The 27,617-nt window shown below is 34.9% G+C and overlaps 1 protein-coding gene across 1 annotated transcript in view; it reads left to right on the forward strand.

Annotated features, from left to right (window-relative positions):
- The window catches only part of LOC117180020 (neurogenic locus Notch protein), a 385,864-nt gene that overhangs the window by 76,663 nt on the left and 281,584 nt on the right, over positions 1-27,617 (forward strand). Inside the window, exon 4 of the mRNA XM_033372298.1 lies at positions 17,876-18,071. Coding sequence (XP_033228189.1) covers positions 17,876-18,071 — 196 coding nt within the window. The remainder of the gene's footprint in view (positions 1-17,875; positions 18,072-27,617) is intronic.

Below are 27,617 nucleotides of genomic sequence, written 5' to 3' on the forward strand. Positions count from 1 at the left end.
AGTCCGTTTAGCGTGCAATCGACTCGGGATACTTATAAGATACTACCATGATTTTTTCAGTTTTTTTGGTCCAAAAATAAATTAGGCCAAAAACCGGCCTTACCGACCCTCCCCCTTTGAAAAGCAGCATATGAAAGAGTCAATGTATAGGCATTCTTATTTGACTTCGTAAAAAAATAACTCGTAGAAAAAACGTTAACCTCTTATTTTTAAATTGAAATTCTTTAAAGAAATAATAGTTCTTGTAAATTTACAAAGCAACATAGAAAAGAGTCATCCGATGGACATTCTTAGATGACTTCGAAAACAAATTTATTCGCAGGATAAAGGACTAACCTTAAATTTTTTAATTAAAATTGTTTAAATAATTAATAGTTCTTGTAAATTTGCAAAGCAATATAAAAAAGATTTATCGAATTTACATTCTAAGTTGATTTAGAAAACAAATTGACTCGTAGGATAAAGGCAAAACTTTTAATATTTCAATTACGCAGAATCTGAATCCGGGGTCACAGTTGGCCAATCACGTCAGGTTTTTAGGATATTTGAGGTTGTGTGCCTAAAAATGGCGTTTTTGGCTATTTTGAAGTTATGTACATGAGACACAACATTTTTTGAGATTTTTTCTTAGTTGTATCATACAGTACTGCTCTTCCTCTTTAATTTGAGAGTCGCAGAGTTCAACTACCATTTTTCTTGACCAAGTTACGCTAATTTGAAATTACGAAATATGTCCCATTATGTCTTGAGCATTTGCTTTACATACTTTGAGGCAGACATTTTCTATTGGGTGTTTTCTCTTGAAAATTTGTACTTGGGCCTGTTCGGGGTTGTTGGTTACAAATCTGAAGTCGAGATATTAAAATTTTCAAATTCAAGATGGCGGATTCAAAATGGCATATAAAAATTTAAAAAAAACATTGACAATATTGAACCATTTTTTCAGTTTCGGCTATCTAATAACTTATGTTGATATATAAATGTTATAAAGTAGTTTATATTTATACAGGTATCATGGCTATTGAATTTGATCTTGAGCTTGACCTTCAGGACATAATGGGACATATCTCGTAATTTCAAATTGGCAAACTTGGTAAAGAAAAATGGTAATTGAACTCAGCGACTCTCAAATTAAAGAGAAAGAGCAGTAATATATGATACAACTGAAGAAAAAATCCCCAAAAATGTTGTGTCTTCTGTACATAACCTCAAAAGTAGCCAAAATGTCATTTTTTTCGGGTACATAACCTCAAATATCTTAAACTCCTGACGTGATGGGCCAATTCTGACATTGGATTCGGATTCTACGTAAAATACTTCGAAATGACCCTCCACTTTCCAATAACAAAACCATGTTGGCCTGTCTAATTAATAGTTCTTGTAAATTTGAAAAGCAGCAAAAAAAAGTCATTGTATAGACATTGTTACTTGACTCCGCAAACAAATTGGCTCTTTGAAAAAAGGTCACTTTTAGCTTTTTAATTAAAATTGTTTAAATAATTAATAGTTTATGTAAATTTACAAAGCAATATAAAAAATAAATCATCGGATAGACATTCTTAGTTGAGTTCGAAAACAAATTGAATCGTAGGATAAAGGCCAAACTTTAAATTTTTTAATGAAAATGGTTGAAGTAATTAATAGGTCTTGTAGATTTTAAAAGCAGCATAAAAAGCGTCATTGTATAGAAATGCTTACTTGACTTCGTAAAAAAATTAACTCGTAGAAAAAAGGTTAAACTCTTCTTTTTAAATTGAAATTCTTTAAATAATTAATAGCTCTTGTAAATTTACAAAGCAACTTAGAAAGCAGTCATCGGATAGACATTCTTAGTTGACTCCGCAAACACATTGACTCTTAAAAAAAGGCACTTTTAATTTTTTAAATAAAATTGTTTAAACAATTAATACATCTTGTAAAATTGGAAGGCAACATAAAAAATAGTTATCGTATAAACATTCTTACTTGAATCGGTAAAAAAATTGACTTGTAGAAAAAAGGGCAACTCCTAAATTTTTTATTATAATTGTTTTAATAATTACTAGTTCTTGAAGATTTACAAAGAAACATAGAAAAGACTCATCGGGTAGACATTCGTAGCCTTAGTTTTTAAATTAACATTGTTTAAATAATTAATATTTCCTGTAAATTTACAAAGTAACATAATAAATTAAATGTTTTCTTTAAAAAATAGCCATTTATGAAAATTGTTTGAATAATTACAATGTTTGAAGATTAAATAAATGTTTAAAAAAACATACATTAGCTCCAATTGAATTCGGTACGGTCGGTAGGAATGTTTATAGCCATAATGTAAAAAGATTCGTCGAACATGCCTTGACGCCTTAGAGCTAGCTTCGAATAAAATCGAAGTCAAAATTGTACAATTCAAACTCCAGACTTGACTTGTATTCCTAGCATTTACCGCCGCCAAACGGATCACTCGGGAAGCGCACTCCGGTGAAAATGCCTTGGCTTCATAACACGCAGCTCTGTTCTTAACCTGAAAATGACTTTAGATTGCATTTCGGTGCGCATGCATTGGCTTCATAATAGATTCCGCTGATCTCGATTCTGATATCGATTCTAAAGAATAGGCGGTGAGTTTAAATCCAACCAATAGGTGAAGAGATAATGCGGTTTCAAATTTCGAGATATAATCGCAACCTCCTTTTTATGATAGGATAATAATACAAACTCTTTAGAATAATTATTAGCCTACCTCAGTTTTCGGCAAACTTTTTGCGCGCTTTTCAGGTCAGGGCAGGTTTGACCTAAGAAATTTTTTTCGCTTTTCTCGACGAGGGTTAATGGTGAGATGGAGTACTCAATGGGGATAAAAAGTCACCAATTAATTTTTTTAAATTTCTTACAATAGCGATTTAAAAGTTTAAATTCGAAACCTGTGATTTTTTTGCGATTATGTGCATCTAAAATTCTTCTTGGGAAGTTAAAAATCAATGTTTTGAAATATTAAAATTTTTATTAATAGTTACTTTTAACTAAATTAAAAACATTGACTAAAGTTATCAATAAATTCAATTTATTGAAGTTTACTGTACTTCTGTTCACTTTTTCAGACCAATATTTGGAAGTAAGAGAGCCTTCCTTCGCTCCCTCTCGTGAGATACAACTAAGTTGGTAAATGTCATATATAATAAAATAAAATTATTATATATAATCTTTACCTGCAGCTCTACTGTCTCTCCGTTTATGCAAATTTAATTTAAAAATAAAATAAAACCCGAAAGTAAAAAGGGGAAAAGACTAAACTTTTTCTAGGAAAGATCGAACTTAAATTTTTGAAAAACGAAATTTGAAGCGACGGCAAATGACTTGTTTCTTTTTTTATTATATATTTTTTAATTACAAATTTTAATAATAAATGCCCTTAAGATTTCAACAAATTGAATTTAAAAATCAAGTAAACCCCGAAAGTAAAAAGCAAATGACTAAACTTTTTCTATGAAAGATAAAACTTAAATTTTTAAAAACGAAATTTGAAGCGACGGCAAATGACTTGTTTATTTTTAATTATATATTTTTCGAATTACAAATTTGAACAATAAATGCCCTTAAGATTTTAACTCATTCTTAAAATAAAAATATTGTCTTCATATTCTCATGCACTTGGACACTCAGTTTGGAAATTAAAAATGTTGTTATAATGAAAATAGAATTTCACAAAAGCATGCATTTTAAATGTTGTTGCTTCAAAGTCCTCGTTTTGAACTAAAAATATACTGTTCGTATTCCTATATGAAAAGTAATTTTATATTTTATATATAAGAAGATCGAATATTGTAAGAGTTGTATAGGCTTATACCATGCCATTCGATGCTAATTTTGAAAACGAAAACGTTTCTAATAATGTAAACTGAATGTAAAGCTAAGTGTTATTGTTAATTGAATTTCAAGTTTTAAGACGTTTCTTAGATTCCTTTTGATCGGAAAATTCCACATATTTCTAATTTCACACTTTCAAAATTTTAATTTTGAAATTTAAGAATGTTTAGTTTTGAATTTTAATCCCTTTAACGCCAACCCCTTGAACACAGGAAGCAGCCGTGGCAGCCTGGACCTTTTTCGCGGCAACAGGTACTGCCACAAGATTTAGACTCGACCCGCTACGGCAGCTAGGGCTGCCACGCGGCAGTAGTTTGCCGACCACTGGTCTACATAATATCAGTCGCATTTTTTGTAAAGGATTTTGTAAATAGACAAGAATGATTGTTTAAATAATTATATAGTTTTTAAAACAAAATGTAGAACTTTAAGCAATTACCAACTATTGCTATTTAATAAGAAAATAGATTATTTTTACATTTTTCGGGAAAAAATCATTGTTCAAATAATTTACATTTATTTAGACAATTAAAAATTGTTAAAAAAGTAATGGAAAATATTCAAATTGCCCAGTGCTAATTATTTGTCTGAAAACGACGACAGAAATTGCTAACAATTAAGAGTAATACGTAAAAATGTTTATTTTATGTTTTTGAGTCATGTTTGGTGCGTAGAAAGGAAGATGCAGCATAAACTAAGGAAAAAAGCGGAAGAGGGAAGAAAAAAGGGAAAGAGAACATGGGTTAAATATGGAAGAATACAGATAGAGTATGGTGGAATAAGAATGAAGAAAGGGAAGAGATAGTAAGAAATGAGGTGTACGGGAACTAAGAGAGGGGTCATTCACAAAATACGTGATTCGTTTAGGGGAGGGTGGGGGTCTGCCGAAGTATCATTCTCCATGATAAGACCAATGGAGAAAGTATCACGCAGGGGAGGAGGTCTGAAGTTCCTGAAAAATGTATCACGTATTTTGTGAATGCCCCCAGAAAGGGTAGAAGGGTTATGGGAAATTTGACACAATGAGATATAATCATAATGACGGAGACGTAGCTCGATAAGAAGGGATGTGAAAGAGTAAGGGGAAGGTTACCAAGAGGTTAGAAATGGCAATTGCAAAATGCAAAGAGGAATAATAAAAAGGCCAAAGCAATGGAAGGAGTGGTCATGGGAGTAAGGAATGAATGTATAACAGGGAAAGATATGAAAGAGAGAAAAGAACAAAAAGAAGGCTTATAGTAGACGAGGTAAAGATGGGAGGATAGAAGTGAAAGATAGTGGGAGCTTATGTGAACGGTCATATGCAGGAGAAATCAGAGGAGATGAAAGAAATGATTGAAGAGATTAGGCTGATAATAGCTGAGGATTTCAATGCGAGAACAGGAGACAGAGGAGGAAGGGAATGAGGGGAAGAGAGAGGAAGAAAATCCAAAGCTAATGTACTAAATGGAAAGGGGAAAAAATCTTTGAATAGCTTGGAGGAGTTGAAATGGTTTGTCTTAAACGGAAATATAGAGGGAGATGAGGAAGGAAGACGAGGTAAGAGAGAAAGTCAAGAAACTAAAGGTAGGTGATTGTATTGATTCGAATCACTTTCCCTTAATAGTGACATTAGAAGGACAAAAAAGCAATATTAAAATGAATAAAACGGAAGCAAAAGTAAAAAGTTTAGGAAAAGGGGATTGGTCAAGGGACGGAAAAGAACAGTTTAGAGAAAAGGTCAGAAATATCAAAATGGGAGAGGGAAATGCGGACGAGGAGATGGAAAAAATGAAAAGAGAAATAAAAAGAGGATTAGAGTGCACAAACAAAAATGAAGTTAGTAAAGAGGGGAATAGCAGTGGATGGGATGAGGACTGTAACGAGAAAAAAAGGAGGTCAGACGGAATTAAGAAATTGGAGAAAAGAAAAAAGTAATTGGGAAGAATATAGGGAAAAAAAGAAAGAGTATACTGAGTTGTGTGATCAAAAGAAAGAGGAAGATAATAAAAAGTTTGAGGAAGCGGGGGAGAATGCTACGACGAAAGAAGAGGTATGGAAGGTAGTAAATAGAGAAAGAAAAAGAAGAAAAAGAGTAAACCAAGATATTGAAATAGTAGAATGGAGGAAATATTTTTGGGATTTGCTAGGAGTAGAGCGAAAAGTTAGAAAGGGAGGAAAATATGGTAGAGAAAGAGATGAGGAAGTGGACATGACAAGGAAAGAAATAGTTTAGGCTTTAGGAATAATGAAGGATGGAAAGGCATCTGGTATAGATGAGATTCCAAATGAAGTATGGAAATATGGAGGGAAGGAACTAGAGGAATGGGCATGAATAATGTGTAATTGAGTATGGAGAGGAGAGGGTTGAACAGAGTTATGGAACGAAGGAATAGTTATATCAATAGTAAAGAAAGGCAAAGGAGAGGAGGTTAAAGATTATAGGGGTGTGACGCTGATGTCAACACTGTATAAAGTATATGCAACTGTTTTTTCGGTCAGATTGAAGATAGAAGTTGAAGAAAAAAAGATTCAGTCACCGAATCAGACAGGGTTTAGAAAAGGACTGTGGGTAATGGACAACATCGGAAGAAGTTTTCGAAATTTTTATTTTTGGAGGGGTTAAATACCCTTACAAATCACCCTGAAAACCATCCATAATATATCCGCACATGAAATGTTAAAAATGACAATTTTGATTCTCGATGTTTATAAATATAAAAGTGTGAAAAATCATCTTTTTTTACCTCACTAATTATAAAGTGAGTGAGAATTGTCGTCAAGAATTCTAAAAACCACCCTCAATATATCGACACCTAAAATGTTAAAAATGACAAGTTTGATTGTCGATATTTAAAAATATAAAAACGTCAAAAATCCTCTTTCTTTATCTCACTAATTATAGCGGAAGTGAGAATGTTCGGCAGGACCCCTAAAACCCACCCCTACTATACCTACACCTGAAAGGTTAAAAATGACAAGTTTGATTGTCGATATTTGAAAATATAAAAACGCCAAAAATCCTCTTTATTTATCTCGCTAATTATAGAGGGAGAAAGTTCGGCAAGACCTCTAAAAACCACCCCTACTATACCCACACCTAAAAGGTTAAAAATGACAAGTTTGATTGTCGATATTTGAAAATATAAAAACATCAAAAATTCTCTTTTTCTATCTCACTAATTATAGAGTGTGTGAGAAAGTTCGACAAGAACTAAAAAAAGATAATTTTTGACCTTTTTATATTTTCAAATATCGACAATCAAACTTGTCGATTTTAACATTATGTTATTTTTAACATTTCAGGTGCGGATATATTAAGGGTAGTTTTTAGAGGTCTTGTCGAACTTTCTCACTTACTCTATAATTAGTGACATAAAAAAGCGAATTTTTGACGCTTTTGTATTTCCAAATATCGAAATCAAACTTGTCATTTTTAACATTTCACGTGTTGATATTGTAGGGGTGTTTTTGGGGGGCTTGTCGGACTTTCTCGCCCACTCTATAATTAGCAAGATAAAAAAAGAAAAATTTTGACTTTTTTGTATTTTCAAATATCGACAATCAAACGTGTCAATTTTAACATTTTAGGTGAGGAAATATTAAGGGTGGTTTTTAGGGTCTTGCCAAACTTTCTCACCCACTCTATAATTAGTGAGATAAAAAAGCGAATTTTTTTCCTTTTGTATTTTCAAATATCGACAATCACACTTGTCATTTTTTACATTTTAGGTGTGGGTATATTCAGGGTGGTTTTTAGGGTCTTGCCGAACTTTCTCACCCACTCTATAATTATTGAGGTAAAAAAAGCGAATTTTTAATGTATTCATATTTTTTAAATAATGACAATCAAAATTGTCATTTTTAACATTTTAGGTGCGGATATATTAAGGGTGGTTTTTAGGGGTCTTACCGAACTTTCTCACCCACTCTATAATTAGTGAGATAAAAAAGCGAATTTTTTTTTGCTTTTATATTTTCAAATATCGACAATCAAACTTGTCATTTTTTACATTTTAGGTGTGGGTATATTAAGGGTGGTTTTTAGGGTCTTGCCGAACTTTCTCACCCACTCTATAATTAGTGAGATAAAAAAAGCTAATTTTTTTTGCTTTTATATTTTCAAATATCGACAATCAAACTTGTCATTTTTTACATTTTAGGTGTGGGTGTATTAAGGGTGGTTTTTAGGGTCTTGCCGAACTTTCTCACCCACTCTATAATTAGTGAGATAAAGAAAGCGAACTTTTAATGTATTTATAGTTTTTAAATAATGACAATCAAAATTGTCATTTTTAACATTTTAGGTGCTGATATATTAAGGGTGGTTTTTAGGGGTCTTGTCGAACTTTCTCACATAATCTATAAGTAGTAAGATAAAAAAAGCGAATTTTTTATGTTTTTATATTTTCAAATATCGACAATCAAACATGTCATTTTTAACTTTTTAGGTGTGGATATATTAAGGGTGGTTTTTAGAAGTCTTGACGACAATTCTCACCCACTTTATAAGTAGGGAGGTAGAAGAAGATAACTGTTCACGTTTTTGTGTTTTCAAATATCGACAATCAAACTTGTCATTCTTAACAGTTGAGGCGCGAATATATTATGGATGGTTTTCAGGGGTCTTGCCGAACTTTCTCACTCACTCTATAAGTAGTAAGATAAAAAAAGAGAATTTTTGATGCTTTTATATTTTCAAATATCGACAATCAAAATTGTGTTTGGCATGGTTGAATAATGGGTGATTTGTAAGGATATTTAACCCCTTAAAAAATAAAAATTTCGAAAACTTCTTCCGATGTTGTCCATTACCCACATTCCTTTTCTAAACCCTGTCGGATTCGGTGACTGAATCTTTTTTTCTTCAACATCTATCTTCAATCTGACCGACAAAACAGTTACATATACTTTATACAGTGTTGGCATCAGCGTCACACCCCTATAATCTTTAACCTCCTCTCATTTGCCTTTCATTACTATTGATATAAATACTCCTTCTTTCCATAACTCTGGTCAACTCTCTCCTCTCCATACTCAATTACACATTATTCATGCCCATTCCTCTAGTTCCTTCCCTCCATATTTCCATACTTCATTTGGAATCTCATCTATACCAGATGTCTCCTAGCAAATCCCAAAAATATTTCCTCCATTCTACTATTTCAATATCTTGGTTTACTATTTTTCTTTCTCTATTTACTACCTTCCATACCTCTTCTTTCGTCCTAGCATTCTCCCCCGCTTCCTCAAACCTTTTATTCTCTTCCTCTTTCTTTTGATCACACAACTCAGTATACTCTTTCTTTTTTTCCCTATATTCTTCCCTGTTACTTTTTTCTTTTCTCCAATTTCTTAATTCCGTCTAACCTCCTTTTTTTCTCGTTACAGTCCTCATCCCACCCACTGCTATTCCCCTCTTTACTAACTTCATTTTTGTTTGTGCACTCTAATCCTCTTTTATTTTTCTTATCATTTTTTCCAACTCCTCGTCCGCATTTTCCTCTCCTATTTTGATATTTCTGACCTTTTCTCTAAACTGTTCTTTTCCGTCCCTTGACCAATCCCCTTTTCCCAAACTTTTTACTTTTGCTTCCGTTTTATTCATATTAATATTGCTTTTTTGTCCTTCTAATGCCACTATTAAGGGAAAGTGATTCAAATCAATGCAATCACCTACCTCTAGTTTCTTGACTTTCTCTCTTCCCTCGTCTTCCTTCCTCATCTCCCTCTATATTTCCGTTTAAGGCAAACCATTCCAACTCCTCCAAGCTATTCAAAATTTTTTTCCCGTTCCATTTAGTACTTTAGCTTTGGATTTTCTTCCTCTCTCTTCTCCTCATTCCCTTCCTCCTCTGTCTTCTGTTCTCGCATTGAAATCCTCAGCTATTATCAGCCTAATCTCTTCTTTCTTCTTTTTGATTAAAAACATTTTTTTAATACATAGCTCTCCATCTGTCTTTCTCCCTAAACTATACATGCTGCATATCATTTACCATTCTTACCTATTATTATATCCCCTCTCTGTCAAAATATTCTAGAACCTTCTACATTATAATCCATATGTGCAGATATAATTTTTTAACATCGCGAAAATGTAGTGCGTCATTAAAAATAACCTTGAAGTTCTTTGCGAACAAATTGCGCAGTAGAAATTTGATGTTATTAGTTATAGAAGATTAGCATTTGAGGGGGAATAAGGCGCATAAATAATTAAACTCTGAAGCTTAACTAACTAAAAAACACTTTAAATCAAGAATAATGGAAGCGAGGTTCACATAGTTTGAGAGACTGAAACGAACTGAGGTTTCGATGACGAATTCCTCGCCGCCCTGGGCCTGGCATGGCAACAGGGCATGTACCCGTACCGATCCGCATATATCAAAGCCTTTGAAAACTCTCCGGCGATATCATTTGCTTACACTATCGAAGAAAAACATGAAATGAAATACATGACACAGAGAGACCGGCAGAAAGTATAAGAAATTAAATGAGTGACGGCTCGAAATATTCAATACTTTTCTCTAGGACTACAACCAAAAATATCTGGAAATAATTATTAAAAATAGCTAGGAAGGTGGTCGCCACAGTATTATATAATAGCCGTAGTGGATGATTAAAAAAATTCAAATATTTTATTATATTAATTTATTGCATTTTAAAACTTTTAGTTTAAATCTTTAACATTTAAAAGATAATAAACTGACCTTTCTAAATGAGAGCTGAAAACCAAGCATATATATGTAGATAAAAAAGCATACGACGTCAGCTCGAATATCGTTGCATGACGTAAGGAGCGATAAGCGTTGGGCAGTGTACTCTTGGTATTTACTAAACGTCCATGAAAGGTCTCGAATTAAATTCTGGCTGTCTATAATCTCTCTCTCGAGTCTCGAAATTGTTTTCAGTATTTTGTTACATATACCTCGTCCATAGGTCGACGGACCTCGCATATGGAATAGAATGAATACGAAAGCGAACGATTGCAAGCTGTAAAAAGAAGTGATCTCTCTATAGAACGATAGCATAGGATAATGAAATGTGCGCAGCCTCAGACTGCTGATGTATGAATGCTTCTGCGAGTTTAAACGTGTGTAGCTGTTATCTCTGGTCCTCGCTCGCTACTTGATACTAGAATAAAGCGACAAGCATCCCTGAGTATATGACCTACCATAAGAAATGATTTTTTATTTCTTTCTTACCTTCAAATAACTTTATAGATATACTTTTTTAATTCTACTTATTTTTCTCGAAAGATTCTAGAGTGCAGAAGAATGTTTCTCACAGACAGAAACTTTTAGTTAAACAATTTAGTTAACAATCAAAACAGGATGCCATGCATAACCCTCATATCAGATTTCATCTATCCACGGGCATCTTTTACGCATTAAACAAATAAAGGCTGGAATTTTTAGCTAAAGTAACATCTACCAGGAAGCAATAAATCAAATAAATAGTCAAGACAGGATGCCATACGTAGCTCTACATATAAAATTTCACCTATACACCTGCATCTTTTGTGCATTCAACAAACGTCTTATCTCGAAGGAAGCAATAAATCATCCTTGTTTTTCTCATTTAACCTTGACACATGCACGTGATAACCTTGAACTTGTTACATGAATCTAGCAACAGACTACAGGTCGAAGCATCTCGATGCCGGTAAAGTAGGAATCTTGCGTTAGAACCGGCCCTATACATCTACTCTCTAGTCTATGGGATTGCGCAGTAGAGTCCTCCGCAGTCTATAGGATTGCGCAGTAGAGATTAATAATGCGTAGAGCTGCAGTCACACTGCAGTCAAGGTTGCGCATTGGAGACCTCCGATGTGTAGCAGTGTGCATTGGATATACAAGGCTCTTACGGATGCGCAGTACAGTCTTCAAGTGTATATAGCTGCGTCGTGCCCTTACATTTTTAATTAAACTGCGTAGTAGAATTATGTGATTCTCATGGCTGCGCAGATGAGTCATGTGATGTGGATGGTTGCGCAGAAGAGTTATGTGACGCACCTGACCGCACAGTATAGTTGTGTGATGCGCATGATGGCGCAGTAGAGTTATGTGCTTCTCACGGCTGCGCAGTAGAATTATGTGACATGAATGGCTGCGCAGTAGGGCTATGCAATGTTTCGGACTGCGCATTGGAGTATTCCAGTCGATATGGTTGCGCAGTGCAGATTTATAGTGCATAGAGTTGCACAGTAAGTTCTGCAGAGCTTAGGGATGTCCGGCAAGCATGTGTGATACATGCGTGTGCTCAGTAAAAACCTGCTTCATGTAGAGGTTTTATGGTGCACATGGATGCGCAGTAGGATTCTGTCACACGCACGGACTCTAATGTGCAAACCTAAACATTTCATGGTCCCAATGCACAGCATGCATATTACAGGATTCCACTGCACAGACCTAAACATTACAGGAATCTAATACGCAGCTTGAGCTCGACATAGCTCTATTACGCAGCCACATGTACCACAAAACTGTACTGCGCAGTCAGGTGTATCGGAAGTCTCCAATTCACAGCCTCAACTACAGTGCATGTCTACTTCGCACCCATACATGCAGTATTCCTGTATTGCGCGCACGCGTGCATCACGCGTGCCTGTCAAACATCCCCACGCTCTGCAGAAGTTACTGCGCATCTCTACGCACTATAATTTCTCTACTGCGTAATAATAAAGACTGGCAGGCTCTTATGCGCAGCCCTGAACATTGAATAGTTATAATTCGCAGACCTGCGCATCCCATGACCCGACTGCATAACCCTAAACATTACATGGATCTACAGCGCAGCTTAATACTTTCACAACTCTACTGTGCAGACATGCACACCACACAACTTTACCGCGCATCTATTCATATAATATAAACATACTGCGCAGAAATGTGAGATATATAACTCTACTGCACAGTTATACATACCGCCGAACTCTACTGCGTAGCCATGTGAAGCACAGACCGCTACTGTGCAGCCATGTGTATCGCAGAACTCTATTGCGCAGCTATATATATCACATAACTCCACTGCGCAGTCGTGCATAACAAATAACTCTACTGCACGACACAGCTATATACACTTGAAGACTGGAATGCGTATCCGTACGAGCCATGTATCTCTAATGCGCACCGCTACACATCGAAGTCTCCAATGCGCGAACATCACTGCAGAGTATATCTACAGCGCACCCCTACATGAAGTAGGCCTTTACTGCGCACACACGTGTACCACAAGTATCTGTCGATCATGCATACGCACTGCAGAACTTACTGCGCAACTCTAAGAATTATTAATCTCTACTGAGCAATCCTATAGTCTAGAGGGCTCTACTGCGCCGTATTGTAGGAATCAATCCCCCCCCCCCCTTCAAAATTGATTTCGCTCTTCTCTCTCCCAGCCACACACCAAGTTCCACTTACCGCCCCCCCTCTCATCACCATCAACATTCTCCTCTCTCTTTCTCCCTACCTTTTCCTCTCTTTGTCCCTCTTTTGCACTTCCATTCTTTGATCATAAAATTCTTATGCTTATTATACACTCTAGGGATTTTAAATCTAATTTTTATATGCTGATATTAGACTTGGTTAGGTGGAGTGGAAGTATGCGAATGTGTGTCCATATCGACGGAAGTATTTATAAAGAATTACGGTTATTGTATGTTATTATATGGTGTGAGTGGTGATTATTAAGTGCAATAAAAGTAGGTTGATAAGTGAGATTAAAAAGTGACGTTTAGAAAGGTATTTGTATTTTATTATTGGCGATATACGTTAGGGGTTAAACTTTATAGGTTAGATCGAAAAAGTATTAAAATGGCAGAAAACGAGGGAAACAAGGAACTGGTCACGAAGTTAGGTGTAACAGCAGCAGATGGCGCGAAGTGTAATAAAAATACCGATATCGATAGAGACAAGACTGACAAAACTGAAACAACTGAAAATAACCTAGATAAGACAGATGAGACGAAAAAACGGCGTAGAGGGAGACCACCAAAGAAGAAAAACTAGTAAGGGAAGCTCAAAATAACAAAGAGATAGATGAGATATTGAAAGCTTCGGAAAAAACAGGGACAGAATCAACGATACAGAATACAATAAATGCACCAAGTACAGAGCAGGCAAAACAGGAAGAGAAAAATTTAGAAAAGGAGAAAAACAATTTTTATTTTCAAAATTCAGTTTTAGAAGGTGGGAATTGGGAAACAGCTTCAAAGTATTTCTGGCATCACATGCAGGACATAAAATTTGAGAACCGTCAAATGAAATTACAATTAGAGCAGGAAAAGGAGAATCACGAAAAAGAAATAAGACATTTAGACGAAGAATTGAAAAGGAAAACAGAAGAAGGGGAAAAAGAAAGAACAGTTTTAAGACGTAAATTAAGTACACATACAATAGAGACTTTTTGGAGATAAAAAGAGCATTTGAAGCGCAGGAGAAAAGGGAAAGGAAAAACAATGTAGTGATAAGAGGACTGCACACAGAAGGAACTGACAAAATAGCAGAGGTAAAGGCGTTCTTTAAAAATGAACTAGACATAGAAGTAGAAATTATATGGGCAACAGCAGTAGGATTTAGTAAAAAGAAAACAGTAATAGCGAAAATAGGTAGCTGGGAAGAAAAGCTATCGATCATGGAAAGGAAAAAAGTATTAAGTGGTAAGAAAATTTTTATTGATCATGATCTCACCAGAGAAGAAAGGAGAATACAAAGGAAAATAGTAGACATAGCCAGGACTGAAAGAGAACATGGTAAGGAGGTAAAGTTAGCATACCAAAAATTGAGGGTTAATCAAGTTTGGATAAGTTGGAGGGATCTGGAGATGAGTCAGAGAAGGGAAGATACAAATTTTCAGTAATCCCAACGACCTTGAACTGAGAAAAAAGAAAGGGCGCGAGAGCAGGGGGGTGCAAATTTCTTTTTTGGAATGTAGCTGGTGTTAGGAACAAAGACAGGGACTTCTGGAATTTTATAAACAGTTTTGATTATGTCGGATTAACAGAGACTTGAATTGAAGAGAAGGATTGGGCGGGATTCAGGCAACTGTTACCTAAGCGATTTAATTGGGTGTGTCAATTTGACAAGAGAGAAAACAAGAAAGGAAGAGCTAGTGGAGGTATCATTACAGGAACCAGGAGAGAAATAATAGAAATAGAAGGAGCAGCGAAGGATTTTAAAGGGGCTCTGGGCAGAAAAATTACTCTAGGAAATGAAACCTGGAATATATGGACAATATACTGCAAAGACAAGATTAAAGAGTTGACAGCTAAACTGGATGATGAAATAGAGGATAAAGGGAATGAAAATTTGCTAATCGGAGGAGACTTTAATGCAAGGACGGGTACAAAGGGAGCAATTTACAGAGGACCAGGAGAGGAAGAAGTAAAAAGAGCATCTAAGGACAAAGTAACCACTACGGAAGGAGATTAGCTAATGAAGTTACTAGAAAGTAAAGGATGGTGTATATTAAATGGGAACTTAGAAGGTGTAACTGATTACACTATAACTAACTATGAAGGTTTGGATAAGATAGAAGATTTTGAGATAATTGACAAAATAGAATCAGATCATCAGCCAATGGGGTGTATATTAAAAACGGAACTTGTCAGAGCGAACCAATGTTGTCAACAGATACCAGAAAAAGAGATTGTGGTATGAGACAATGAAATTAAGATCGATAATAATGTAAAAATGAGTGCTGGCGTTTACTTAGAAAAGAATCTAATAGAAGAATGGAATACTTCTGGAAACAAAGTGAACAACACCATGAAAAAGAAAAAGGTTAAGTCAATCAGATTTGAATTAGGGCATAAAATTTGGTGGGATAAGGAATGTTCACGAGAAAGGAGGAAGGTTAAGAAGTTATACAAGAAATGGAAAGATAATAAAGGTTCGTGGGAAGCTTACGCTCATAAAAGATCAGAGTTCAGGAAAATGTGCGAAGATAAGGAAAGGAAAAGAAAGGATGACGAATTAGAAGAGATAAAAAATGCAAAGACGGAGAAAGATATTTGGAAGTATATAAATAAACAAAGGAAGAAAAAGAATAGCATTAGTAGTGAAGTAAAGATGAAGGACTGGAAAAATCACTTCATGGGCCACTTAGAAGGAACAGAAGCTCATTCTACAACGCAAGGGAAAAGGAATAACCTACAGGAAGATGAATCCGACCTTAGCAACGAAGAAATTAATGACCAAATTAAGAAACTGAGAATGAAGAAAGCACCGGGAGAAGATGAAATACGGAATGAAGCATGGGTATATTTAGAAGGGGATGGCAAAAGGAAACTTTTTGAACTGATAAGAAGAGTGTGGAATGGAGAAGGCTTCCCGAATAGCTGGAAGAAAGGGATTATTACGCCGATATTCAAGAAAGGAGAAACAAACGATCTGAAAAACTATAAACCGATCACTCTGCTCAACACGGCGTACAAAGTGTATGCCATGATATTAAACAAAAGATTAGTGAAGGATTTGGAAGAGAAGAAAATATTACCGGACACACAGGTAGGATTTAGAAAAAATAGAGGAACAATAGACAATATATACATACTGCAGCATATCATAGAGAGAGAACTAGAGAAAAAGGGAGGATAGTAGAATAGCTCAGCTCTCATAGTAGAATAAGCTTCCAGTCCTAACCCTGGTGAGAATCGGATACAACACTGTGATTAACCTTTCTCACAGCCTTCTGTGCTCTAGCCGCAAGTTTGCTAATCGTACGGGAAAACTTGGTCCAGACCCCCTCCCCCCATCTGCTGATGTACTTAGATGAATTTAAATTTAATCAATATTTAAAAAAAAATTATTTTTCCAATTTTTATCGCGCTTTTTGTTACACATTTTTTCTTAAGAAATTAAAATTTCAAACGCTTTCATCTCGTTCATTTCTAAAAACGTTTCTCTTTTTTAAATAGAAGTATAAGAAGGCGTAATAACTTTAATGTACATTTTAAAAAAATCTACATTAAAAAATGTTACTAATTTAATAATTGTAAAAAGTAATTACTGATTAAAAATAGACAATGTTAGATATTTAGAAAAAACATTTGCAAAATTTATATTTTGCAACGTTTCAAGCTAAATATTATAATATATTCCATTTTTTTCAATCGTTTTTATTTTAGGTTTTGACTGAAATATTCATTCTGATTATTCAATAATGACTTGTACAATTGAATCCTATTCTTTTTAAAATTAATTCTTACATAATTATTAGTATTTTTATTTCTGCCTATTAATTTATATTAATATTTAGTCCAATAACAGTAAATAATATTACCATAATTATTGTATTTTCTTCATATAAAACTATGATTTTTTATTTTGTTTTATTACTCTAATTGATTATAAAAAACTAGTACTTTAAAGATACATTATCTCAATATTTGATTAGTTAGCAGTGCTTAGGAAAATGTTGGCACATTTTTTTCAGATATTCAGTGTTTTTAAATATTTTTAATAATCTAATTTATGCTGACAGATGAGACGACTGGAAAATCCCAAAAAACAAAATTTTGGACACTGTAAAATTCCTCAATAATAAAATCCTCGTCAAAAATTTCCGAATGATGAAATTCTTGAATTATAGAAATTAAAAAATTGTTCTTTTTAAAAAATAAATATTATTTATTTATTAAGACACAATTATCAAATATATGTATTAAAGAAACTTGTCTTCAATGTTTAGAGTATATGAAAACTATTTCTTAAATTTTCAAATAGGGTCATATTATAAACTGTAGTGAATTTTATTATTCAGGAATTTTTCAATTCGGGATTTTTATATTTCGACAATTTTATAATTTTTTCAGTTTTCAGGAAAATGACGCTAGTTTATTTTCCCAAGGAAATAAAGTATACCAACGCCACAGACTTCTTTCACCGGTCGGTAAATGGGATATTACCACTCGAAAAATAGGTGGCGTAAAATGCCCATAACACGCATCTGTTGCATAAAAATTTAAATCACAATGACACAAATAACCTGTTATATTCTTATATCTATTAGAGAACCTATAAAATTATGTTATAAAAATAATTATTTTTAGGGAATCATTGTGAGCGCCGAGATCATTGCGCATCTTCCCCGTGCAGAAATGGCGCAGAATGTCGTTCACTCGACGAGACATATCAGTGCACTTGTGCACCTGGGTTTATGGGACATACTTGCGCCGACGACATCGATGAATGTGAGAGAGATCCATGTCAATACGGGACATGTCAAAATACACATGGTTCTTACAAGTAAGTTTGAGCACATTGATATTTTTCAAAAAATGTATTTTGCTGTCACGTCTTTAATACAATTAATTTTTTTTAATTATAACCCCTATCGTAGGTTTGGATAGGAATTTTTTCTAAAATCTGTATCTATTTGAATCCGAACCGATCTGAACCAATCCGATGCAACTTGTCAATTTCGGAATGATTTGCAATAGTTTAGTTTGATTTCCTATCCGAAGCTGTTTCCAAAGACGAATTCTACTCTGTAAAATCTACGTCGATTGAACTATTCACCATTTTTCTAAGATTCTCAGACTATTTTAAACGGAAATTATAAAGCATTTATTCAAGTCATTTAAAATTTGTCAAACTATGCGATGAAAAATAAATTACTATATGCTATTTACGAAAAAGTAACTGGTTGAAATGACGACCTTGTAAATTTTGTATATGTCATTTCCTGATTCAGGCATGTAAAACTGAATTGATTTGCCTGAAGATTTCTCTTTGTGACGTCGTTAATTTGGTTTTGTGAATTCAAATTTTTATGTTCGCTTATATTCGCTACTTCCACGTCACCGCGTGTAGTGGGTAATATTTCACAGGCAATTCGTATACAATTTCATACCCCACCTAGGGTGTTTAGCGATTTGGGATACCCAGGAATTTGCGTGTGACGAGCTGAACGTCAACGATTTATTAACAGCCAGTCAGAAGCTGGGAAATATTTGAAATGTACTGACTAAAACCTTGCAGAAGCAATAATTTGCAAAATAATGCCAGTGTAAAAGTAAAATTTAGAGGAACTTCTTGTCCTGTATTTTTCTGCCTTATTTCTGATTTTTTGTCTATAAGTTCTTTATTTATAAAGAAGGCATTTGGAAAAACATTTATTTTTTATTTTTCTAATCAATTTCCGATTGTATTATGCTCCTAAGTTTGGAATTTGTATCTTTTGAGTTTTAAACTTTAAAAATAAAAGATTAAAGAGTTTTATTCAAACACTTAATAATTTACACCTATTTAGTGGAAGCTCTTAACATTATTAAATTAAACAATTTTAAATTAAATGGCGTTAAACTAAAAAATTGGAAATTCTAAATTCTTTTCAGTTGAACCATTGAAAGATTTCTGTTTTTACAGAATTTTGTTACAACTACCTCTTAAAAATTAACATCTATTTACACCTTACATGTATCTAATCCGCTCGCTTTTGTAGCCTAGCGATTATAGAACAAGTTTAAAACCATATTATTATTTAAAATCATACACTTTCGAATTTTAAAAAATAAACCTTCTACAATTTTTTGTACTCTTTGTAATTCCTTTCAATTATAAAAATAAATGAAAAATGCCATGGCATCTTTTAAAACATTCTCAAATGTTTAAAATCTTTTAAAATTTTCAAAAGATTTTGAAGGAATTGAAAAGTTGGAGAGAATGCGAAGAGACTTCAAGGAATTTTCAATTGATTACAGTTTTATATGAGATTTTAAAAGATTTGAAATATTTCAGGGTATTTTTAAAATTTCAAGATATTTTCAGGAGCTTTAAAAAATTTCAAGAGACTTTAGAAAATTTTAAATATTTGAGAAGGATGTTTCAAAAGATGTCAAGGGACTTTTAACTTATTTGTTTAGTTTAAAGGAATTTCAAAGAAGTTTAACAACTTTATCAGGCTTATTTTAAAAAATTTCAAAGTACTTTACAAGTCTTTGAAAGATGTTAAGTTGTTTCAAAAGATTTAAAAAGTTTCTAAATATTTTAGAGTATTTTAAAGCATTCCAAGGAAATTTCAATTAGTTTCAGTAATTTAAAGCGATTTCAAAGAATTCTAACGATTTTTTTCCATCTTTTATAGTTGAAAGTAGAACTACTTTGTTAACATTTTAGTTTTTTTTGTTTTTTTGTTGCAAAAATTTCTCTTCTATAAATTCGACTATTTTGTAGAAAATTCGATTTTTTTTTGGTTAGAAATCAATTGGTATTAAACATTAATTTTTTGTATAGAAAATTAGTTTTGGTGGTATACAAATTTTATGGATTGAAATCACAAATAACTATAAATTAAAAATTGCAGTTTGTGGTCAATATATGAATAAATATTTAGCTACAAAGTTTTTTTTTTAATTTTGTATTTTTACTACAGTGCGTCTTTCATAGATATTATACCTCATCATAACAGAAAAATGCATTAATTAGCACCATTTCTCTTATACACAAAAAGCTGTATTAAAGGGTTTCAATAAAAAAAAATTGGTTTTAACATACGTCGCCAAGAAATAATTTTAAAATAGTTCTTCGACTGTAGTGTTTCCTGAAAACTTTTAAAAAAATTTTCTTATAAATTTTCTTACAAAATTTTCCTACTAAATTTTTCTACTAAATTTTAATTGTTTTTTAATTAGTTTTTCTTCGCTAAAAGATTTTTGTTAAGAAAAGTTCTTTCAATCGTAAAACAGCGTACCTGTAAGAAATTATGTACTTTTCACAGATTTAAGAACACTCACTGATAAGGATCACCATTATGTGCCAAAATATTTTAAACGACTCAATTTTTTTCAATTCACCAGACTCTAAAGCCAACAATGTACATCAACAATTTCTACAAAATTTTGTTTCGAGGGTCAATACAATCCCCAAGCGATTATCAAGTTATTGTTATTATTTTAAATAATATTCTCTTTTAATAATTTTCGAAAAATGCGGTTTTTTTCTTAAATTTTCAGCAGCGTTACCAACGAAAAAATAATACAACATTTATTTAGAATAGAGGCGAGCAAGTGAAATTTTTTAGGGCGTCCAAACATTCGGTGGTATTCAGCGAACATTTTTGCTTTAAGTACATATTACTAGTAGTAGTATTAGTAGTATTTATTGCGACTTATGCTTTCTGGGCTTAGAGTACTCAATACATCACATTTCATAAGTTTTCTTAATTCTAAATTCAAATATTCATAGTTGTCTTATTCTAACATTCTATTCCATTCACTTCTTCTTTACACTTTTTAATTGTCTCATATTCACTTTATTCCACTTCTTCATCCATCTCCCCTCTCACTATTGTTCTTCCTGATGTAATCCTGCTGGCCTCCTTTTCAAATGTCCTTGTGAGTTCACACATTTCCCTCGAAAAATTTCCTTTGAATGCCTCTTTCAGCTTTTCTTCTCCATTATCTCCTTCCAACCACAGTTTTCTTCATTCCCTCACGCTGTCCTCCAAGAGTTCTTTGAGTTTTTCACAGGATATTATGTGCTCCAGAGTTTCATCTTTCTCTTCGCAAAGCCTACACTTAATGTTTTTGTAGCTTTTATTTCTTGTTTTCCCGACGTTGCCACATTGCATCTTAGCCCATTGCTCTCTGTATTTTTCGAATGTTTCCTACTATTCCCAGTATTTCTCTGCTCCAGGCCCTTGTTTCCAGTGGTGGTATCCTTTACAGTATCTAGATTCCGTAGCCTTATTCCAGTCTCCCAACATAATTTGCTCCTTTCGCCGTAACACGCCCTTTAGAAGTTGATCATAAAGCTCTCAATCATTTTCTTCTTTTAGCTTTCTCAGCCATTGTCCAATCTCCAACTCCATCTCTTCAAGCGCCACCTTTATCTCTTTTCCCCACTCTGAGAGATTGTTATTTTCTAATCCCCTTATTTCTTCTAGCAGACATGCCTTCGGCCACCTATCTTCTCCCATATCCATTATCTCCAGCAAATAGCTTCTTTCCCTCCTTCTTGCTTCTACTTCCACTTTGGTCCTCCCCGATTCCAACCTTCATATATAAGCAGGTGTCCGTCTATCCAATCCCATTATCATCTTCATATACCTTCCTTGAACTTTCTCCCGCTCGTTCGTGTTATGCCAGCCCCACACTTTCACGCCTTACATGAATCCCGATTTAACCAAAGTATCTAACAGGTATGCTCTTCTCCTCAATCCTCTTATTATGCTCCTCTTCATCACTCCCCATCCAGCTTTTGAAGCTTTTTGAGCTTTCCTGCCACATTTCTCACGTGCCTGCTGTACGTGCCTGTCGTAGAGAACCAGATACCCAGGTACTTCTAAGTTCCGACAATTTCGAGTTCTTTCCCACTGAAGTTCCACGATTCTTCTTTTTTGAGCTTCCTTCCTTTTCTGAAGACCATTATTTTTGTTTTTGTGACGTTGACTTCCATTTTGTTCTTCTTCACGTATTTTCCCAACGTTTTTAGCATTTGTCTCAGATCTTCCGCCTCCTCTGCCAGAAGTACCATATCATCGGTGAATTTCATTCCAACGATTTTCGTTTTCCCAATCACAATTCCTCCTTCCATTCACTAGGTCAGAGTCACGTCCAGGTCCTTCAGAAAGATGTTCAAGAGTATTGGACTCAGTTGGCGTCCTTGTCTTACTCCCGTTTTTGTCTTGAAGCTCTCTGAGATTCCCTGTTCAGCAATGACCGCGTTTTGAGTATCACTCCTATACGTTCTAACTTTTCTATCATGATATCTCTGTCAATTGAATCGAAAGCTGTCTTGAAACCCACAAAGACTGCCATTAATCTTCCTTTCTCTATCCTCAATCGATTTCCTATCAATGAATTCAAGACAAATACATGGTCACGTGTTCCCCTTTTCTTCCTAAATCCTGCTTTGCTTTCTCCGATTTTCCCCTCCTTTTCTATCCACGACCTCAATCTTTCGGCTAATATTGTAGCTAACAGCTTATACTCTACATCTAGGAGTGCAACTCCCTTGTAGTTCGCTGTTTTTTATTCGCCCCCTGCTTTGTAGATTGGGTAGATCCATGCGATGTTCCAGTTGGTTCTCAGTTTTCCCTTCTTCCTCAGTCCATTAAGGATATTTACTAAGTCTACCATTGCTTCTGCTGGTAAATTCTTGTAGAATTCAGCGGTTATTCCGTCCTCCCCTGCCGCCTTTTTGGTCTTTATCTTATTCAGCGCCTGTCTCACTTCTTGTGCTCCAAATTCCCGGTTCAAGAGATCGTCCTCCGCTACTTCGGTAGACTCCTATTGCTTCCCAGAAATCACTTATCGTTTTGCTTTCCTCTACCCTTTTCCAGTTTTTTCCCTCCATTCCTTTGCACTTTTTTTAGATAGTTTCCGAGTGCCCTTCTAGCTGTAACGTATACTCGTCTTTTATTTTCCTTCTCTTCTTCCTTTGCGCGTCTGTATTTTCTTAACTTCCTTCTTGCCTCGTTTTTCATTCTTGCGTATTCTTTGTCGTGATGTGTTCTCTCTGCTGGTGTTCTATTTGATTTTGTCATTCCTATTTTCTTTGCTGTCCTTTTAATAATTCTCCCCATCTGTTCCATTTTTTCACAGGGTCTTCCTCTTGATTCTTTTCCTTTCATTCTTTCCATTTCTCCTGTAGCTTATTCTGGAATTCTTCTCTTTTTTCTTCTTTCCAAAGTAACTTCCAGTCCTCTTCTCCTTCCTGGGCCTGGTCTTCCCATCTTCCCTCTTGGCCCGGATCTTCCCGTTTCGAGTCACGTACTGTGAACATCACGGGCATGTGATCAGACTCTACTCTGTCCAACTCTTTGAGGTCTTCTACTGGGTTCCTTCTTCCATTTTCCAGGGCGAGTACATAGTCTAGCACTGAGCTACCTTCCGCCCCGACATAAGTCAAGTTTCCTTTTTCATCCCCTGCGGTTCTTCCATTCATAACCACCAGTCCGAACTCTACACAGAACTCGAGCATCTTTTTTTCTTCTTCATTCAGGATTTTGTCCTCAGATCTTCTTATCTTCTCTTCTTCTGCTTCTGTGTCCCTTGCAAATGGTTCCTTATGCCTACCAGTTGTCCTCCTTTGGCTCTTCCTTTCTTTGCCTCTCTTGTCGCTGCTTTTCCGTGCCATTTATAGTTTAGGTCTAGATTCGCAACTTCATCTTTTTCATGCTTTTCTTCTATCCACGTTTCTTGTAGTACTACGATATCAAAGTCTGTAAGAAACTTCCAGACATCTCTTTGATGTTTGAAACCCGTGATTTTTCAAATTACTATCTTCAAGTCGCGATACGAATCTACCACCTCCTTTGCCGAAAAACCGTTTCGCTGTGTCTTCCCTCTCTATCATCACAGTAATTAGCTACACCATCAACAATGAGTTTTAGGTAGCCTGCTATCGCATCCTGTCCTCTGTCTCTTTTTTCTCTTGCCTGCATTTTCAGCCACTGCTTCACTTCTCTTTCTCGCTTGGTTAAATCATCGTCCACGAAGATGGGAGTACCTTTCAATTCAAGTTTTCTTCTGAGAGCTCTGAATTTCGCGTCCCACAATTTCAGCTCCACTCTTACATTTGTTTCTTCTATTCTTTCTTTTAACAGATGTATTACTTCAATTGCGTTGCTTTCAATTCCAAGTTTATCTTCTAGAAATCTCTTCACTTCTTCTTCTGGTTCCTCTCCTTGGAAGTTTGCTCCCCGGATAATTAAGTTGTTTTTCCTCCATTTCCTGCAGGTTTTCTTCTTCTTTCTCCCGAATTACTTGATGCTTCGTCTCCTTGATTTTCCGTTGTACTTTTTAAGTGAGAATTTCGTTCCTGCTTGAAGTTGTGTTGTATCTCTGGATTTTCGACAAGCTGCTCCCTTTCGTCGAGCCTTTGCTTTTCCGGTTCTCGCTGTTGCTTTTCTTCATTCCTTGTCTGCGCCTGCCCATTTTCTTTGGTTGTTGTATTTCTTGGTCCGGCAACTGCGTTCGAGTTTTTCAATTTATTTTGCTGCCTGTGACCTTTCTTATCGTTCTGCAATGACACAGAAGCAAGAGCCCTTTCAAGGTTTATTATGTCTCGATCTATCGCTTCCGCCTCTTCTTTCCATGCCGACACGCTGCTCTCTATCTCCACTTTTTCCATTTCCCACTTTCTGGCGTCATACCTGATCCTTTGCCTGAGTAGTCCAATTTCTATCTTGAGGTTTTTGTTTTCCTCCTATAACTTCGAACTTGATTTTTCCATGATTTTCCTTATTTCTCTTATTTGCTCCAGGATTTCTCCGTTGGTTTCCTTTTCACAAACCCCTTCCTTTTTCGAGCTCTCATCCACTTCTATGTATCTCAGTTCGAGGGCCTTCTTCCGCTTTTTCTTTTATCTTTTCTTCGTCGGGCTATTTTCCGCTTCCATTGTTGATTTTGGATTCGTTGTTTTTCTCATTATTGTTCTCATCCTCCGGGAACACGTGTTCTAGGGTGCTATCTCGCTCTGCACCCTTCCCTGTTTCCTGTAAATCCTCATTTTCCTCATCTTCTTTCTTCTGCCTTCTACTGCTTTTTTCCCTTCCCACTGGGGATCTGTTGATTTTATTGCTACTTTTGAAAGCCTCATCTGCCAGACAACTCCCAAAAATCTCTCCCTCACTTTTCACCACATACTCCTCCATTTTTGCCGCGCTTTTGGCATACGCTATTTTTGATTTGTCCATATTTCTGGGCCTTCCTCTCTTTTTTTTCTCTTCGATTTGCAATTTCTTCAGCGATTCACCTTCTGTTTGTTTATCTGCTCTCAGATCTGTTTCTTCGAACTTCCGCTGCACTGCGTTAGTGTCGGCGGTCTCCATAACCTGATGCCTCTCGTGGCTCTTTTCAGCACTAATCACTGCACTGTCACCCATAACCTCTTCACTTTCCACTTGCGGTTTTTCACTTCCATTGTTATTAATTCTTTATCCCAACTCAGAACACCACTTTCCACGTTAAATCGCTTATCCAGCCAGCGATTAAACTCGCTTTCACGTTTGCACCTTTCCTCTGAACTAATTCCCGCTCGATTTTCCTCTACCACAATCCGCCTCCATTCAACCGTTACGCCCTTCCAAACATGGAGTCCTCAAGTACATATTACTATTTATGTTGGTTATTTATTTAGAAATAAATAATGTTGAATTGTTTCTTAACATTTGTTAATGTTTATGAATTAACGATTCTTTTTTTATGCATTTTTAAATTCTTTTAATTGAGAATGTACTCTTAAAAGTGAAGCTTATTGATTCATTAAACATTAATTGATCATAACGAAATAATAAATTTTATGGAATTTTCCATGGTTTTTGTTTAAGTTAATAATTCCGTATAGTTTATAAAGCATTATCTTCGTACAAAAGTAAAGAAAAATTCTATTAAAATATTATTTATTTGCTAATGAATTGACCAAAAATAATTCTGATATATAAAAATAATAATAACATTAACTGATCATAACGAAATAATACAATTCGTGCAATTTTCCATGCAAAAGATTAAACAGTAATTGAAAACTTGAAAGATTTTTAAAAAATTACAGCAGTGTAGATTTTTGAAGATTTCGAACAGAAAATTTAAAAGCGTTTTAAGCATTTTTGTACGGAAAATTGTATTAATTTTATCATTTATGTATGATTTTTAATGTTTCTAAAATAATAATTTTTTTGTTAATTTATTAGCAAATCAATAATATTATAATAGAATTTTTCGTTACTTTTGTACGAAGCTAAGGCTTTATAAACTACACGAAGTCATTACGTTGCATATTATTTATGGATACATAATATGGTGAACACCATCCACTGCCTTCTTTTCTTAGCCTTCTTCTTCTGCAGCAATTCGTAGCCACTGCTTAAAACCAACAAAAAACCGCATTAGCCACAATTTCTGAATTATTTTCCATAATGCTTCCTTCTCTCGACTACTGCTGACAATGACTGATAGACGAATATTCGTCATATCCAAGTCGAGTCGGTACTTGGCAATGTACGAATGTGTGGATGCCTGTGCTCGGGTATGCTCGCCACTCGTCGAACATTCGGGTAGTCAAAGCTCGGCGAATAGCGAATATTCGGCATTCGGCGAATACCGAATGTGTGTATCGGGCTTAAGTTGAAAGACAAAGGGGTAACCTAAAATCGAGGGCTGGAAGCAACTTCGAATCCAGTGTGGGGTTGTGTCGTTTGGCAGTGGAAGGGAAAGGTTCCGCAGGTAGCCGTGGAGGAAAAGACGATCGCCCAGACTCTGTACAGTCGTAGACCATAAAACTAGTAATAATTGCATATTGTTAAGGGCCGACGAAAATTCCTCCCTAGCTACCTGGATACGCTCCCCACCCACCAAAGGGCTTCCCAGCCATATGGGGTGATTTCCGTTTGACCGCAGCCTACTTGCTCGTCTTACCCTCTCCACTCAACTTCTCCTTAAGTCCCAGACTGAACGAGATTGCTGTGCTGGGATTTTCCAGCGGGGGGGAGGGGGCTTTGTCCTAATAAGGCATAAAATGCCATACATAAAAATGTTATTGTTTTGCAATCAGCAAATTAAAAATATTATATACGGAATCTATGTTCTTTGCGATTCCAACGATATGTAACTTGCAATAAAAATATTGAAATTAGAATAAGTTATGGCAGGTTTTAGTTTGTTTTGACCCTGATTAGATAGCATTATGGAATTTTCCGTGGAATAGTTGAAAATGCATCAGTTTATTTGATACAAAATTCGCCTGTTGACAATTCAGTAGAATTTCCAGGTAAAAAAATTGGTTTTTAACCAAATAATTCATTAATTTCTCACTGCAGCTATTTAATATCAATATTATTAATATTTT

The sequence above is a fragment of the Belonocnema kinseyi genome, chromosome 9 (genome assembly GCF_010883055.1).
Source record: "Belonocnema kinseyi isolate 2016_QV_RU_SX_M_011 chromosome 9, B_treatae_v1, whole genome shotgun sequence".
Taxonomy (NCBI): domain Eukaryota; kingdom Metazoa; phylum Arthropoda; class Insecta; order Hymenoptera; family Cynipidae; genus Belonocnema; species Belonocnema kinseyi.